The sequence below is a fragment of the Rhincodon typus genome, chromosome 20 (assembly GCF_021869965.1).
Source record: "Rhincodon typus isolate 14 chromosome 20, sRhiTyp1.1, whole genome shotgun sequence".
In the NCBI taxonomy this organism is placed as follows: domain Eukaryota; kingdom Metazoa; phylum Chordata; class Chondrichthyes; order Orectolobiformes; family Rhincodontidae; genus Rhincodon; species Rhincodon typus.
Window position 1 is genome coordinate 9960278 of NC_063351.1, and position 17702 is coordinate 9977979.

Genomic DNA, 17702 nt, shown 5'->3' on the forward strand with positions numbered 1-17702 from the left:
TGATACCATCACTGGGTGCACTCACAACCACTCAACTTTTCCAAGTGTAAATACCTTCCATTTTTCCCCAGTGAACAATCTAAGCTTTTGTTTGATCTTTAACACTACCCAGACAGCAGAACAGGTCATGTGGCCTCCTTATTTCACCTTAAGCTTAGAAACTAAACAAACTTGTAATAACTTCTTTTGCTGATCAACCTTCTTTTTAAACTGTAGAACTTCAATTTAGACAGCATCAAAGGATCAGGAGACTTGACATTTTGTGCCTAGACCCTTCATCAGGACTGGGGAGGGGGAAGGGAGCTGGGAAGTAAATAGAGGAAAGAGAGGTGGGGCTGAGGGAAGGTAGGTGGGATGGCGATAGGTGATGAGAGGGAGGGTTAGACATGGGATGAGGCCGGGGATGGAGAGGTTTTAAAACTGGTGAATATTATGTTCAGGCCATCAGGCTGTCAGCTCCCAAGTTGGAATATGAGGTATTGTTCCTCCAGTTTGCGTGTGGCATCATTGTGGCACTGGAGGAGGCCCAGGATGGACATGCCAGCCAGGGAGTAGGAAGGGAGTTAAAATGGTTAGCAACCGGGAGGTGTTATTGATTAATGTATTTTTCTAATAAACCTGTTCAAAGTTGTTATTACACACCTCTGAAGTAGGTGAGACATTCACCTCGGCCTTCCAGTCCAGGGGTAGGGACACTACTTCAGTGCTACAAGATGGCCCAAAGACAAAGGTAGTCCATCCAGTTGATATTATTCAATTCAACCCATTCAGAGATGACATTACATACCTCTGGAGTAGATAAAACTTGAACTCAGGCCACAAGAGGGCCTTAAGGCCAGTTTCCAACTAAGCAGAGCAAGTTGCCAATTAAGGAGGATTATAACTTCTAAATACTTCATTAATAGTCCAATGAACCTCATTAATATTCAGTTTCCTATCTTACCAAATGTGCCAAGCAAGATAGACATGGAGAATTCTTGACATGGAAGTCAGAATGGGTACCAGGCAACTTCAACTCGTTGTTTGCTCCAAAGGACACCAGACACCAGTGTCTCATAGCACCCTTCATCTGCACCAACCACACACACTCCAAGTCCACAGAAATTGGCATCTGACATGTGCCAGTTTGTAAGAATCCTTGTGACACATCTCTAATACACTTACAGCATGCTTTTGTATTTCAATATTACACCACAGGCTGTACCAGCAAATATCATTGCAATGTTGCAGCAAGGACTAGGAGGCATAGGTTTAAGATGAGAGGGCATAGGTTTAAAGGAGAAATGCAAGGCAAGTTCTTTACACATAAGTGCCCGCAGCATGCTGCTAGGGGAAAAAATACAATAGCAACGTTTAAGAGGCATTTAGATAGACAGGTCAACAGGCAGAGAATGGAGGAATACGCACCATGTGCAGGCAGATGGGATTAGTTTAGAATGGCATCATGGTTAGCACGGACATGGTGGGCCAAAGGATCTGTTCCTTTTCTATACTGTTCTCTGTTCTATGTAAGGACACTGTGTGCTCAGGGGAACACACCCAGCTCATGGACTGGACTAGGTTGCATCTCCAGGCTCTCCACTTCCTCTCTTCTTGGTCTCTCACTTTGAATCTGCCGAGATGCTCACACCAGCCCTGCCTTGTCTTGCCTTTTTACTCCCTCAGTTAGAAACACCAGGCTTAGAGTACTGCTCTAACAAAAGAAAAAAAATATTTGTGGCCACTGGAATTCTGAAACAAGCACAAAGATGCTGGAGAAATTTGGCAGTGTCTTTGATGAAATTCATACCAAACATGAAACGTAAACCCTGTTGCTCTCTCCACAGATACTGCCAGACCCGATGAATTTCTCCAGAAATCTGTGTTTGTCAAGTATTTCTGTATTTCTTTTAGCACAACACAAAGCTAGGGAGTTGGTCATTGTTGTCAGCAATCTCAGTCAAGCCAAGGGAGATAGCCTTTGTTCGGGAGGCCCAGGCACAATAAGTCAAGGACAGTCTCCAATACCAGGCCTGGTGCTTGGACACCATCAGTCAGCCACTTGGAATGGTATGAATCAAGTTTTTCTTCTTGTAAGGGGAAAGGAGCTGAATAGTGGGCAGCAACCACCCAGCTTGACTTTTCCACCCTATTAGAGGTAGTTTTCCTCCTGGAATAAGACAGAAGTGGATAATAAAGGAGATGAAAGTGGGTGCCACATCCTGTTATTTTTGATACAGGTGGGGAAGTGTCTTGGCAAAGTGAGTAGGCAATGCAGAGGACATGCGGAGTTAGTGGTATTAGGGGTTAGGTGGGTGAAAGTGAGGGAGGGAAGATGATGCAGGCAATAGAGAGATTGAGAGAACATGAGCCTTACTTTGCTTTGCTACAGCAGCAGAGAGGGAATGAGTGTGTGGTATCAAAAAGAAGATGGTGGCACTTACACACTGGCAAAATAGAGAATGTTGTAGTATTTCTTCCTGTGCAGCACTGGGCATTCGTCCAGGGGGCCAAACCCGCACTGACCCAGGTGGCAATCTTGGACCAGACTGGCACGGTCTGGGGTCATGGCCTCCATTGCTGATCCTGAAGTAAGATGTCAACTCTGCATCTGGACCATCCTGCCCAGAAGGCCCTCCAGGGCCCTGCCTGCCATGTCCAAGTCAAATACCAGGAACCATACAGGGCAGCTTCAGACTGACAGTCCCCAATGCCTGGGTGCTCTAAGGTCTTCTAAAGATGGCATAGGCATAGGGAATGCTGGTCTTTCAGCGGTTATCTGCTGAGTGGTGAATTGTTCCAGGAACGGCACTTGGGAAAGTGGGACCTCAATGAGTTGGGAGGGATGCCATAGGGGTAGGATGGGTGGTTAATAAGGCACACTTGGTAATATATGATGAGAAATGTTGCTGTGTCTCGTGGCCCAAAGTCTGATTCAATGCATAAAATCGGAGTGACCACATGAAGTCAGAAGTCTTGGTTGCTCACATCGGCCCTGCCTTATCTTTCCTTTTTGCGCTTTACCCCCTCACTTAGAGATATCAGGGCACTGTACTGCTGTCATAAATGCAAAATACAGCCACTGCTGGGTGGTGTGTTGACCCTTGGTTGAAGAGAGATTTCAAGTCATGTCTGAAAGGAAGAAAGTTAGAGGCTTTAGGGAGGAAGTTGTACAGCTTAGGTCATAGGCAAATGAAAGTGCATTCATCAGACATGGTGCGTCAAGGTCAGGGACTTTCAAGCGGCCAGACTTAGGTGAGGCATTTGAGGCTAGAGGCTAAGTGACACAGAGAGGTGAGGCCATGAAGGGAGTTGAAAAGAAGGACGAACATTTTAAAAATGAGATGTTGCTTGATCAGGTAACAGGTTAGATCACTGAGCACGGGCATGATGGATAAAGAGTAGTTTCAGTTCTTTTAAGCCTTGAGCATCAGCTTTTCAGATGTATCACCATGTCAAGAATCAGCAGAGGCATGGATAAGCACTTCAGGAGCAGATGAGCAGACATAACAAAGATGAAAGATATTACAAAGATAGAAGAATGTTCAATATTGGGACAACTACATCACCTTGGCATCAAATGCATCAAAAGTGATGGAGAAGGATAGTTTGACCAACCATGCCAAAGGTTGTAGAGAACTTGAGCAGTAAGAGGAGGGATTGTTCACCTTTGTCACAGTCAGATTACATGCATTTCAGTAGTATGGCAGGGGTAGAAAACTGTTTGGAGGGATTCATGCGGGGAGATTTAGGAAAGTTGGAAAGGAATGTAAGAAACAGCAACACGTTACAGGGAGAGATAATAGGAACTGCCAATGCTGGAGTCTGAGATAACAAAGTGTGGAGCTGGATGAACACAGCAGGCCAGGCAGCATCAGAGGAGCAGGAAAGCTGATGTTTCAGGTCTGGACCCTTCTTCAGAAATGGGGGAGGGGAAGGGGCCTCTGAAATAAATAGAGAGAGATGGGGAGGCGATGATAGAAGGTGGACAGTGGAGCAGATAGGTGGAGAGAAGACGGACAGGTCAAGGAGGCGGGGATAAAGCCGGTAAAGGTGAGTGTAGGTAGGGAGTTGGAACGGGGGTTGGTCCGTGAGGAGGGAGGGGCGGGTAGGTGGGAGGGAAGATAAACAGGTCAAGGAGGCAGGGATGAGGCTAGTAGAGGTGACGTGAGTGTAGGTAGGAAGTGGGGGATGGAGGTTGGTCAGTGAGGTGGGAGGAGCGGATAGGTGGGAGAAAAGACGGACAGGTCAAGGAGGTGGGGACGAGCGGGTGCACTTGTCTTGGGATGAGGTTGGGGGAGGGGATATTTTGAATCTTGTAAAGTCCACATTGAGACCTTTGGGTTGTAGGGTTCCCAGGTGGAATATGAGGTGCTGTTCCTCCAGTTTTCGGGTGGCATCGTTGTGGCACTAGAGGAGGCCCAGGATAGACATGTCGTCCAAGAAGTGGGAAGGGGAGTTGAAGTGGTTCGTGACTGGGAGGTGTTGTCGTTTGTTGCGAACTGACCGTAGGTGCTCGACAAAGCAGTCTCCGAGCGTATGCTTGATTTCCCCGATGTAGAGGAGGCCACATCGGGAACACTGGATACAATAGACCACATTAGCGGATGTGCAGGTGAACATCTGTTCAATGTGGAAGGTTTTTTTGGGGCCTGGGATGGGGGTGAGGGGGGAGGTGTAGGGGTAGGTGCAGCACTTCCTGCAGTTGCAGGGAAAAGTGCCAGGGTGTGGTGGGGCTAATGGGGATTGTGAAGCGGACAAGGGAGTCACAGAGAGAGCACTCCCCCGATTGCGGACTTCCACTCCCGGACATCCCAGATGTCCTCGTTTTTCAAGGACCGCAATTTCCTCCCCCACAGTGATCGAAAACACCCTTGACCGCATCTCTCACGTTTCCCGCACCTCAGCCTTCACATCCCCTCCCCGCAATAACAACAAAGACAGAATTCCCCTTGTCCTCATGTATCACCCCAACAACCTCTGGATTCAACGCATCATTCTCTGCCACTTCCGCCGCCTGCAATCTGACCCCACTACCAAGGATATATATTCCCTCCCCATCCTTATCTGCCTTCCGTAGGGACCGCTCTCTCCATGACTCCCTTGTCCACTCCACACTCCCCACCAGACCCACCATCCCCGGCACTTTTCCCTGCAACCGCAGGAAGTGCTACACCTGCCCCACACCTCCCCCCTCACCCCCATCCCAGGCCCCAAAAAAACCTCCACATCAAACAGATGTTCACCTGCTCATCCGCTAATGTGGTCTATTGTATCCGCTGTTCCTAATGTGGCCTCCTCCACATCGGGGAAACCAAGCAGAGGCTTGGAGACCGCTTTGTGGAGCACCTACACTTGGTTTGTGACAAACGACAGCACCTCCCAGTCGCAAACCACTTCAACACCCCCTCCCACTCCTTGAACAACATGTCCATCTGGGCCACCTCCAGTGCCACAACGATGCCACCCGGAAACTGGAGGAACAGCACCTCATATTCCACCTGGGAACCCTACAACCCAAAGGTCTCAATGTGGACTTTACAAGATTCAAAATCTCCCCTCCCCCAACCTCATCCCAAGACAAGCACACCCCCCCACCCCGCTCGTCCCCGTCTCCTTGACCTGTCCATCTTTTCTCCCACCTATCCGTTCCTCCCACCTCACTGACCCACCCCCACCCCCACTTCCTACCTACACTCACCTCATCTCTACTAGCCTCATCCCCACCTCCTTGACCTGTGCATCTTCTCTCCCACCTACCCGCCCCTCCCTCCTCACTCACCAACCCCCATCCCAACTCCCTATCTGCACTCACCTTTACTGGCTTTATCCCCGCCTCCTCGACCTGTCCGTCTTCTCTCCACCTATCTGCTCCACTGTCCACCTTCTTTCATCGCCTCCCCCTCTCTCTCTATATATTTCAGAGCCCCCTTCCCCTGCCCCATTTCTGAAGAAGGGTCCAGACCCGAAACATCAACTTTCCTGCTCCTCTGATGCTGCCTGGCCTGCTGTGTTCATCCAGCTCCACACCCTGTTATCTTAACACGTTACAGCACTTTGGAGAGGAAAGGGAGGTTGGAGAAAGGATGTTTGTTCTCAAAATTGGCGCAATCATTGCCGGATTGCTTTGAGATGAGGGGCAATGATGACAGATTTAAAGGAGACAGACTAACACTTGAACAGAGATTTGTTAACAATATCATCATAATGATGTATATTTTGCAGTTTAGTGGGAATAGGGTCAAGGGAGCATGAGATGGGTCTCCACCATCTTGGTGGAGAAGGCACAATGATCAATATGAGTAAAATAAGAGAAAGCTGCAATTTCACAGCTGCGGGAGGTTCTGTAAGTGAAAGAGATGAGTGTGTCAGACGTAGCTGGTCATAAACAAAAACAAAAGTTGCTGGACAAACTTAGCAAGTCTGGCAGTGTCCGTGAAGAAAAATCAGTTAACATTTCGGGTCTGGTGACCCTTCCCAAGAACTGATCATAGCTAGAAAATGTTGGTTTATATTGCAGAAGATGGGGGTGGGGAGGGGGGAGGGTGCCTTAATCTTAGTGATAAAGAGCCCATGAGCTCCTAGGTTTGAAGAGACCAGGAAGAGAGCTAAGAAGATGGTTTGTGATAGAGAAAAGAAGATAGATATTATTCCTAGATAGTAGGAACTGCAGATGCTGGAGAATCCGAGACAACAAGGTGCAGGGCTGGATGAACACAGCAGGCCAAGCAGCATCATAGGAGCAGAGATATTATTCCTATATTTCAGGATGATCCTGGAATAGTGAACAGTGTTGGCAGGCAAAACAGTGCTGTTTGTGGTCCAGTGAATGGCTAAACCAGTTGTCCTCAATCTGTTTAAGTCTTTAAACTGTGGACTTAGGGGAGTGGAGACCAGGACTACACTAGACGGTGAGCCAGGTTAAGAATGAATCATACTTTTATTGGGGACTGGGACATCAAAGATGAAGACAAGGGTGCAGTTAAGCTACAGAAATCTATCTACAGAAATTTTGCTATCATCCACAATGAATTCATGGATATCAAAGCCTGGCTCACAAATGAGCAAACTTTCTGGAAGAAGACATGTAGGAAAGTGCTAAGAGTTGATCTGCTGGCAATGTCCACAGGATCAAGAATAATTTTTTTTTCAGAAATTGGCTTATGTTTTGATTTGTATCTATGTTACTAATTTTGAGTTTCAAAAAAATAATTTAAGTACCATAAAATGGATGTAGAACATTTTGCAAATTTGTGTGTCCTTTTGTGTCCTGCTTATAAAATGAAGCATAGTCAATTCAAATGAGCTCTTGGTAACTTGGCCAATTATTGGATTAATCTGTTCTTATGTGCAGTATGCTGAGTAAAATTTATAAGGACAAAATGTGAGCTACAGGAAAACGACTTAATGTAAAAGTAAATGGTTGATTTGAAAAGTTTGGCATTTTCTTTGTCATTGACCAAAACAAATTAGTCACTTGAATGAATCGAACATAGCAGGAGACTAGCTTTGATGAAATGATTCTGATCGTCTACTTTTGTTTGAATAGGCGACAGGCAGAGTGTGCAAAGACTGCGAGAATCCAGATGGCTTTGCCAGCAGGGAAATCGACTAGTGGCCCAACAACTAACCTATATGAAGAACTGGGTGACAATACCATGTAAGTCTTCACAACAGTGAATATTTTTAAAAGAGATAAGTGCATTATGCTCGCAACCTAATATGACTAATGCCTGGGATAACGTGACAAGTACATTTTAAAGTACCAAAGGCCATTTCAATTCTTGCACTTTCTAAAGGATGACTAAATCCTGTATGACTAACATATTAAACAAAATCAGCTCTAAGGCTGACCATCAACTATTTCCATTGGTAATTTTTATACAAACTTTTTTCAAGAGAAATAATGAGCATAAATGATACAAAATTGCACTGGTTGCTAATGTAGTATTTAGAAACATTCGTGGTGTGATTATATACACATGTCTGGTAGTTCTTCCTTTGGAAAGTGTCTGCTGCAATCGGGAAAATAGCTATCATCTCAAATAGAAATACAAAGAATTCAGCTTTGTACTTCATACCCACAATATGACGCAGTGATAGCTTACACTTTTTAGTATGCAGTATACATCGTGGGAAACAATCATGCAGGCTGTGTCCAAGGGGAAACGTGCAAAATGGAAGCATACAAACCTACTGAAGTCCAGCTGCATGGTGTATTTCAATATTGAGCTCTGCTCTGATGAAGGATAAATCTCACTGCAGAATTGAATTGACTTCATTAAGGAGAGGCAGTGGCCTATCTCTAGACTATTAATCTAGAGACCCAGGTAATGTTCTGGGGACCTGGATTGAATTCTGCCATGGCAGATAGTAAAATTTGAACTCAATTAAATACTGGAATTAAAGGTCTAAGGATGACCATGAAACTGTTGCAGATTGTCAGAAAAAAAAAACCCATCTGGCTTTTAGAGAAGGAAACTGCCATCCTTACCTGGCTGGCCTATATGTGACTCCAGACCCATAGCAATGTTGTTGACTTTTAATTGCCCTATAGGCAACTAGGGATGGGTGATAAGTGCTGGCCCAGCCAGTGACACTCACATCTTGTGAATGAATTTTTTAAAAATCACTGTCTTTTTAGTTTTGTATGTCACTCGCTGTAATCCTGTATATTATAAAATTGAAATGTGTACAAAGATAGTTTTATTTTTACCTTGTTGTTACTAATACATTCGGTGATTTAATTTACTGTATTCAATGCTGATGTTAATGCCATAAATGCATGTCACATCTGCACGCTGGTTCTGCCAAATTTGTCATGCATTTTGAACATATTTGAATGTGAGAAACATACAAACTACAGACTGAATTAGCTCAGCCTTAGTTTGAACTGAGATTGTCTTCTGTGTGACCTCACAAAAAATATCTTGCCTCCTATTTACCCCATCAGCTCAATCACCCTCTGGAAATGCACAGTGTATGCTCCACCTAATCGAGTCCTAAAACTGTCAGCCTGGTACATCATAGCGTTACATATCTCATACCAGTTGTTCCCAGCCAACCTGCATTAGGATGATCCAATAACCATGCTGTTGGTGGAAACATGAAGATAATACACAGAATCAAATCCCTACTACCTCTTAATGTTTGAATAGATGTACAAGGAGTTGCTTACATAAAGAAAATCTTTCCTCACATTTATTTCCATCATGCATTTGGTTTTGCTTAACTATCTTCCATACTAATACTGCCTGTTTGTTTCTGTACCTGTTCACTTGCAAACTATTTCCATTAAATTACTTTTGGACACAACATTTAGCCATCAGTAAGTAGTTTGAATCTGTGGCATTGTAGAAGTAAACTAGGAAGTGTAGTAATCAGTTTTGCAATTCACTGTTGTATTTAACTAGATGTTGTAACTCTGAATGATTTGTTATGTTTAATAGTTGCTTGGTAGCACAGAATCTGAATATTGCTGAAGAGGAGACATGCAGTCGAAGGCTCTCATCTTACACTTGTCAAGACAGCTGCAAGAATTTCAAATTTCGGAGGAAAGAACAATTAATACTGCATGGCAAAAAAGGTGCAGAGTGGTTGACAAACTGACTGTGACTGGTCAATGTTCTGTCGTTGAAAATGTAGCAGGGAACTCTTTTCCTTTTCACACATTTCAGTCTAATTCAGATATGATGCAACACCTGGACATGGTCCTTTTACCTGCATTGTAGCTCTGAATGCAGTATGATTTACTACATCAGTAATCCTGTAAGTAGGACCTGACCAATTTGCTCACTGTGCAAGCTTGACTCCAGAGGAGGACATATCAAAAACATCCTGTAGGATAATGGTTACTCAGAACAGATCATTCCTCACTGTGTATCCCAAATACTCACCCAGTGACCTAAGGCTGTTACCCTTGAATATGAAAAGTGCCCAGTACACTTCAGATTACCTTGGAAGGATAAGTTATCTCCAGAACTGGAGCAATAGGTGAAGCTAGTCATTAAACACTGCCACTATGCAGTAGCAATGCAAGTAATATTTTCCACTAATGAAATGCTACCATCAAGCCAAAATGAATGCACCTACAAAAATGAGCAACACAGTGGATGAATTTTATTGCAGGTGTGATGTGGGCCCAAGGATTGGAGGATTGTATGAAACAGCACATCCTTCAGCTTTTTAGAATAGATAGAGTACTGACCATACACAACCAGTTTGAGCTTTTAAAGCCTTTATCATGGGACTGGACATTACAAGCTCCTGCCAGGTGTCTTTCTGTTGGGTAGCCACCATATACTATATGCCATATGCCAGCCAATGTCTTTCTTGCCCAACTCACCATGCTGATAAAAAGAGTGAGCACATGCCAAAATCAGTAGCACACACACTTTATGTAAATAAATAGTTATTTGTTAATTCATATGCTTAAAGGCGCTGTTGACCCTGAGAATATTCTTTCCACATCAAAAACATTTGGTGGGGGCAGCTAGGCAAGAGTGGGCAGCTAGGCAAGAGTGGGCAGGCCATTTGTCAAACAAAGTTTATAAAATGGCAAGAAGAAAGGTTGTTAGCTTAGGGGATTTCTTGTGACATAAGGAACATCTCACCTAAAGACTACAAGATTATAAGACATAAGAGCAGAAGAGGGCTAGATAATACCCCTATTTTGTCCCACCTGTCTGCTTAGAAAAATCCACCTTGACTCCCCTCACTCTACTTCCCCAAGCCCTCCCTAAGCCAAAACCCAGATTGACCTCTCTCCAGGATACATTAGCATCTTCTCCATGGGTCTACATGCAGTGTTGAGAGCCACCAGGACTGAACTGCTGGTACTGCTGAAGCTGGCAGGCAATCAGATTGTCCAACAGGTCAGGTGGTAGGATTTGCTACTGAGAGGCGGGGGGCGGGGGAGGCACGGATGACCCACTTTTAGATAAGGTAGACCATCTGCCCACAGCATGTCTTGGCATGGAGGCAAGTTTCTTTCTAGTCTGTTGGCTCATTACAAGCTTTTCTTCTTGGCTTGCTTGGTCCTGTAATTTTTAGCCCATTATATCTAACCTTAGCTGTGATTCTGTGATCAGACAGCACTTCCTAAACAATCCAGAAGATGCTCAAAATTACAGTAACAACCAATTTAATATTAGTTGGCAGGATCACAAAGTGGCTTAGTTATAGTTGCTAGAAGCTACATATTTGTACACAGGGACCTGTTCTGTGTAGGTGAAGGGAACATGTCCAGCCATTGTGCCTTTTTTCAAATGAAACAAATCTGTGAGGCACAATATTTTCCAAGTGCAGTCTCCATGGCAATATCTCAGCCAATCAGAGTTCACTCACTAAACAGCCCCCTTTTCCTATGCAGTATTAATTGTTGCTCCCTTCAAAATTATGTACTCCACGATTTGTTCTGCTAAGTGGAATTCTTCATATCATGTCTCTTATATTTAATAGTGCAAAGTATTTAAAGTTGCTAGTAAGCAATATTCCTTAGGAGAATAGTGTACATAACTGTATTGTTGTAGTCGTATACCTAGAGTCAAACCTCATTATTACAAGCACTTTTTGATCATCAACGTAAGTTATATCAGAAGTACATCCCAAGATTTGAACTTTGGAACAGATTGTAGAGTTTCAGCATGACTTAAAACAATTGCATTTGCAATCATGAGGTTTCCTTGCCTAGTACCTTAGCCGAGATAACAGTATTCTAACGTATTTCCTTACATCTGATTATCTTCTTTTCTTTCAAGTCTTTTTCTTCTCTATCATTTTCAACAAAGCAGGGGAAAAAAGTCCGTTTTCGAAGATGGAGACCGGCAAAAACTTTTAAGCGCATTTGCTTGCCGTGCTATTGAGGCTCATAAACAGTCTACTGTCAATGGAACATTGAAAAATAGTCTACCCAAGTCTGAAAGCAATATCACCTATTTATCAGATGAGAATCCATTAACGACACGGAACCCCATATATAATCCCAATGTATTTCTATCTCCCGAAAATTGTGACCTGTCCTATAATAAAATGGGATCAGATTTAGCCAAGTCTTCACCTAGAAGAATAACTTTGAAAGAGGCATTATTTAAGAATCCAACTGGGTGTGTTCATCGAGCATGGACATTGCCCGCTCGCATTCGTGGGCATCAAATGTACAATACCCTTCATAGACCAGGGATTCTGGATCCTATGCAGTGGCAGAGGAAAATGTTGAAAGGAGGAGAGGGAAGGGCTGAAAGTCAATTGAGTAACATGAATCCTACTGTTAAAGGTGACAAAATTAAACTAACTGTTAAAGAACAAGCAAGACAGTTTGAACAACAAGCTTTATGGGAAAAGAGTCATGTCAAAATTCAAGATTCCCTGATGTGTGGAAATTTCCCATCAAAGAGCAGAAGTATGGTTGCAATCCCTCAAAAGTCATCAATATCTACATCATCGCATCATCATCATCATCATCATCATCAATTTTCCTCTTCCCTTGCTTCTATTTCTCTGACTTTGGATTCTGAATTACATTCACCACCTTCCATTAACTCTATTCACACTGACATCTCAGAAGAGATTTCTCCTCCTGCAAATGGGAAAGCAACATCTCCTTCTGTACAGAGTGACAGTGACTGCAGCTTATTCAGACAAATATGGAGCTCAATGGAGTCAGGCAGTGAACTGTTGGAGAACATTCCAGAACCTCTGACCGTTCCTCCTTCTCCTCCACCCCCACTTCCTCCATTCCCTTCAGTTTTGCCTTATCCCCTGCCTACCTGTCATCACCCTCCTCCTCCCTCACCACCACCCCTTCCTCCTCTCCCCCGTCCTCCCACTTTACGTACCACTCATTCCCCTTTACGCCATATACAACATCCTGCACCTCTTCCTGATCTTGCTGCTTCATCATCTTCTGTTCCTCAGAAGCAAGCTCCATCAAGAGAATTAAAAGGAATACTGAAACGTATCCCAAATCTAGCGGAGATTGAAAAATCGGTTGCCAACATGCAGAGTCAAATAGATAAGAACAGTTTTGTGTATAAACAAATCAAGGTGAAATCCACAGTTGAGTCAAAAGGACAAGGGACTGAATTGGTATCTGGGCCAAGTTTGAATGGGCAGAATAGCTTGCAGTCTGTTGTGCAGGAACTTGAAAAACATTTTCCATCACCCTCCAGCTTGTTTTAATGTCTAACTGCTGTTTCACTATTCATAACCTGCACTCTTTAATTTAATCTAATAACTGTGGCTTACATATATAGCCTAATGTTTTACTGATGCAGCATTTAATCACATTTCCACAGCATCTGGTTAATGCTATCGAAAGAATGAATTAATAAAACAATGGATAAAAGCAACAATGAATGACACCCATTGATAGATTGATCAAAGTGCTGATGTCTTCCGTATATCATGTGTATTAATTTAGTATTAACTTCATTTTAATTGAGTTGTGCTTTGAATAACTGTCTGTTGCCTGAGCCCTGTAGGACCTGTTTAATTGATTCATGCCTTTTAAACCATGTTCTACATTATGTAGCAGCATCTTCTGGGCCAAGAAATGTTTCAGCATCTATCTCTTCTTTCACTGTGTGTAACTTTGGGAGAGCAGGATGGAGGGCATTGTGCCAGTTTAGCAAATGACTTTCACCTTATCCAGATGTTTGGTTTGAATTTGCTTTGTCTCTTAAGAATTGCTTGCCATCCACTAAACAAGCTTTGCTTGTTCTTTTACATCTTAATTTACGTATGTTGTTTATATAATGTGGCTGACAAACTGTGCACAGCAGAAGCATACCGTGCCAGCCATTCCTAGCTATTAGTGCACGCTCCAGTAATTTCACTCAAAAGGGAAAAGAGTGTTAGATGCCTCCAGTTGAAGGGTTTTAGCTTGCAGACGGACAAACAAGTTAGCTTCATAATGGCAGGGTTCAGATGACTGATCATTTAAATATGCACTAAACCCTTGATCATGGCATCATATCCATTTTAATTTGCTAATAACTTTTTGTAACCTTCGGCATGTCTTTCTATGGAATCTAAAGTAATCATTTGCATTGGATTTTGATACTGTTTACTGCATATCTCAAAGTCATGCTGTGTTTGAAATGATCAGTTTTAGTGAAGTGATATACAACCCTTCCAAGTGAATATGTAAAAGAAGCCATTTGAGCAGAAATTCTTATGAAGGATTTCATTTAAAATTAACTGCAGTTACTTAGATGTACAGATTTTTTTTACAGTTTCAGTGAGAACTTAGAGAATTTGACAAGACAAATGACTACAGGAAACTATAGTAAGCCAGTAGCATTTGGGTTTATTATTATGTGTTTGCATTTTTAAGCTATTCTGATTACTTTTGATTTAGAATGTTACTTAAGTATAAATATTTCATTTTAGATAATGATTATGCTTGGTATTTATTAATAACTTGTTTAAAATATAATAAGCAATAACAATATTCTTTATTTAAAGTACATCGTATACTGCTAAACTGTCATTCATTCCATTTTTCTAGTATCATGTAGTACAAGAATTACATATAGCCGATAAATAACATCTTAAAACTTCATTGTGTGTCATTTCATCGTTCTTGTGTCTGCTAGATTTTTGCTTTTACTTTATTATTCAGTTGTGGATGTGATGACTCCTTTCATGAATATTTATATAATGAGTGCTGAATAACATTTTCATACAAAACACACAGTTGGAATGCACAATCGTTGTAGTATTCCTTCCTTTAGTATGGATGTAACAATTAAGGGACATTTAAATGGGATCGCATTATTAACTTCCATGATCATAAATCATTGACTTTGATGGGAAAAGATCTCTGCCATTCAAGAACTGTCATATTGTGATTGTTAAATATTTGGAATAATTTATACTGCTCTAAAATGTGCAGTTATTAACTTAAAAGCAATGCATGCTTGATGCCAGAATGCTGTGCATTCTCCAATTGCCCTGAGTCAGTTTGTGATGATGTTCTTTTTTATTTTAATAATGGGAAAGAGGTTGGGAAACATTTTTTTTTTCTGAAATTGACTACCAAAGAAATTATGGAAATATAGAATTTCCAATAATTTTTGTTTTTGAATTGGTACTTAGGGAGTAGGACAAACACCTTTAATGATTTGTTAAAAATGGAATTTCATTCTCTGAATTTATTCTTGTTGATCTAAAGTGGCATATTCTTTTCAAACTAAATTGATGTATATGCTGACAGAACTAAAATCAATCATAGGTTCCTAGGGTGTGTGACATATTGACAAGTATTCCAATCTGATTAGTATTTTTTTAAAAATAACGTTTAAGACAATATATAAAATATAGAATCAGGTTATTGCAATCATACCATAAAATACATTTTGCAGTTGATTTTACGATTTTTACTGACATTCTGACCAGGATTTTTTGGTGGCAGTGGATACTTCATTCTTGCTTACTGAAAACGTGATGACCTGATAAATCATAGCATGGCCATCATTTCTTCCACCAACTATGCAGTTGGAAGAAGGCAGTGTGCCTCTTTCCAAAGGAAGGAAACAGGAGCAGACATCTCCCATTAAGCAAGAGCCATCAGCCAGTCACCACCCAGGCAAGAAGAGGTCCTTAATGAGTCACTAAATGACCATGTAAGGGCCTCAGTTGGTGGTGGGGTGGGAAGAGTGAGCTTTGACCTTCCACCTGAGGACTTAAGGTGGACCAAGGGGAGAAAGTGATGGGATTCTGTGAGGCTACTGTCCTAACCAATAAAGTTGTTTTCCTGTCGTCAAGCCTGCCACTTTCAGAACCAGAAGATTCTGCTCATGAAGTTCCTTTATTCATTCAGGAGATAAAGGTGTCACTGACTAGGCCAGCATTTATTGCCCAGAGGGCAGTTATGAGTCAACTACATTACTGTGGGTCTGGAGTCACATGTAAGCCAGACCAGGTAAGGATGGCAGTTTCCTTCCCTCAAGGACATTTGTGAACCAGATGGGTTTTTCCCAACAATCAGCAATGGATTCATGGTCATCATTAGACTCTTAATTCCAGATATTTATTTAATTCAAATTCCACCATCTGCTGAGGCGGGATTTGAACCCAGGTCACCAGAACATTACCTGGGTCTCTGGGTTAACAATCCAGCGATAGTACAGCTAGACCATTGCCTCCCCAGCTTTGATCTCTGGGGAACCCAATGCAGGGACCTATCCATTTATTTCTAAGAATCATGGGTTAGTGAAGGTAGTACGCATTATAACTCTACTTTTGCTCATGGGTGTTTTAATAGGGAAATAAAAGTGGCCAAATTTGGCTTTTTTGTGAACTTCATATGAGCCAGGAGTGGGTGTAGTCCAATAGACCCTGAAAGGAGTCCTCACCTCTATTACCCTCGATAATCCCTGGCTCTACAGACTTTAAATGCTCTCCCAATGTCCCATTCTAGCATTTAATAGCACCTCTCCCCATAACCTCAAGTAATCTTACAGCACAATCTCTTCCGCAACAAATTATCTCCCCTCCAGTCATCTGATTTTTTACACCCATAAAAAAGATTACTATGTTTTGTAATAGAACATTGTGGCTTTCAGTCTTGGATAAACAACAAAGAAATTGGACAATACTGTGATAATTGACAGAGCTTTCACACATCATAAAGGGTTTTATTTTTCTTTTCAAGGTTGTAACGTCCTCAATACACTAATGACTGAAAAATATGCAGTTTATAAAAATAATGGATCATTCAGATGAAATTTTATGACTCCCGTGTCTTCCACACTGCACAATATCTTGCAATCCCTTCTCTAATCTAATTACCTCTTACCCTGCCCAATGGAGAAATGCATTGAAGCCAATATGGCTACAATAAGTTTAGAGGAAAAGCAGGTTGTAAAGTATTTCCTTGAACATTTGTATGAACTCTTTAAAATTTTCTCAGTATTTATTTCTAGCTTTTTTTATTTATCATTCTTGAAAATTCGTTAAAATAAATAGACATTCCTCGTTATCACCATCCTATATGGTTGTACCTTGTTCAGAGACCGTGGCCCTTAGTTCTCGACTCGCTCAGCCAAAGGAGATAGCCTTTCTATATTTACCCTCTGTAGCCCTTTAAACATTTTGTAAGTTTCAATGAAATTGCCTCTCATTTGAAACTCTGGAAAATATAGGCCCAATCTCCTCACGGGACATCCCACCATCCCAGGACTTGGTCCGTTGAATCTCCATTACACCCCATCCATGGAAAGTACATTCTCACTTAGGTAAGGAGACCAATGTGGCATGCAATACTCCAGGAAAGGTATAACCATGGCTCAATAGAACTGAAGCAAAACATCTTTATCCTGTGTTCACATCTCTTGCAATAAAAGCTAACGTACCGTTTGACTTCTTCCTTGCTTGTTGCACCTACCAGTTAGCTTTCAGTAACTTTTGAATAAGGATACCCAAGTCCTTTTGGGCATCAACACTTTCCAGTCTTTCATCATTTAGGTCATATTCTGCACTGCCACTCATCCTACCAAAATGGATAGCCTTACACTTGTCCACATTACATTCCATCTGCCAAGTTCTTACCCAATCATTCAGCCAGCCCAAGTTCACTTGAAGCCTCATTGCAGCATCATCACAACACACATTCCTGCTGAGAGATAGTAAGAGAGTCAGAGAGAACACAGTGTGGAGCTGGAGGAGCACAGCAGGCCAGGCAGCATCAGAGGAGCAGGAAAGTTGACATTTCAGGTCCC

At 42.2% G+C, this 17702-nt stretch overlaps 1 protein-coding gene across 1 annotated transcript in view; it reads left to right on the top strand.

Annotated features, from left to right (window-relative positions):
• pcdh15b (protocadherin-related 15b) overlaps positions 1-17702 on the top strand; it is a 606743-nt gene that overhangs the window by 537091 nt on the left and 51950 nt on the right. Inside the window, exon 36 of the mRNA XM_048609162.1 lies at positions 7529-7639. Coding sequence (XP_048465119.1) covers positions 7529-7639 — 111 coding nt within the window. The remainder of the gene's footprint in view (positions 1-7528; positions 7640-17702) is intronic.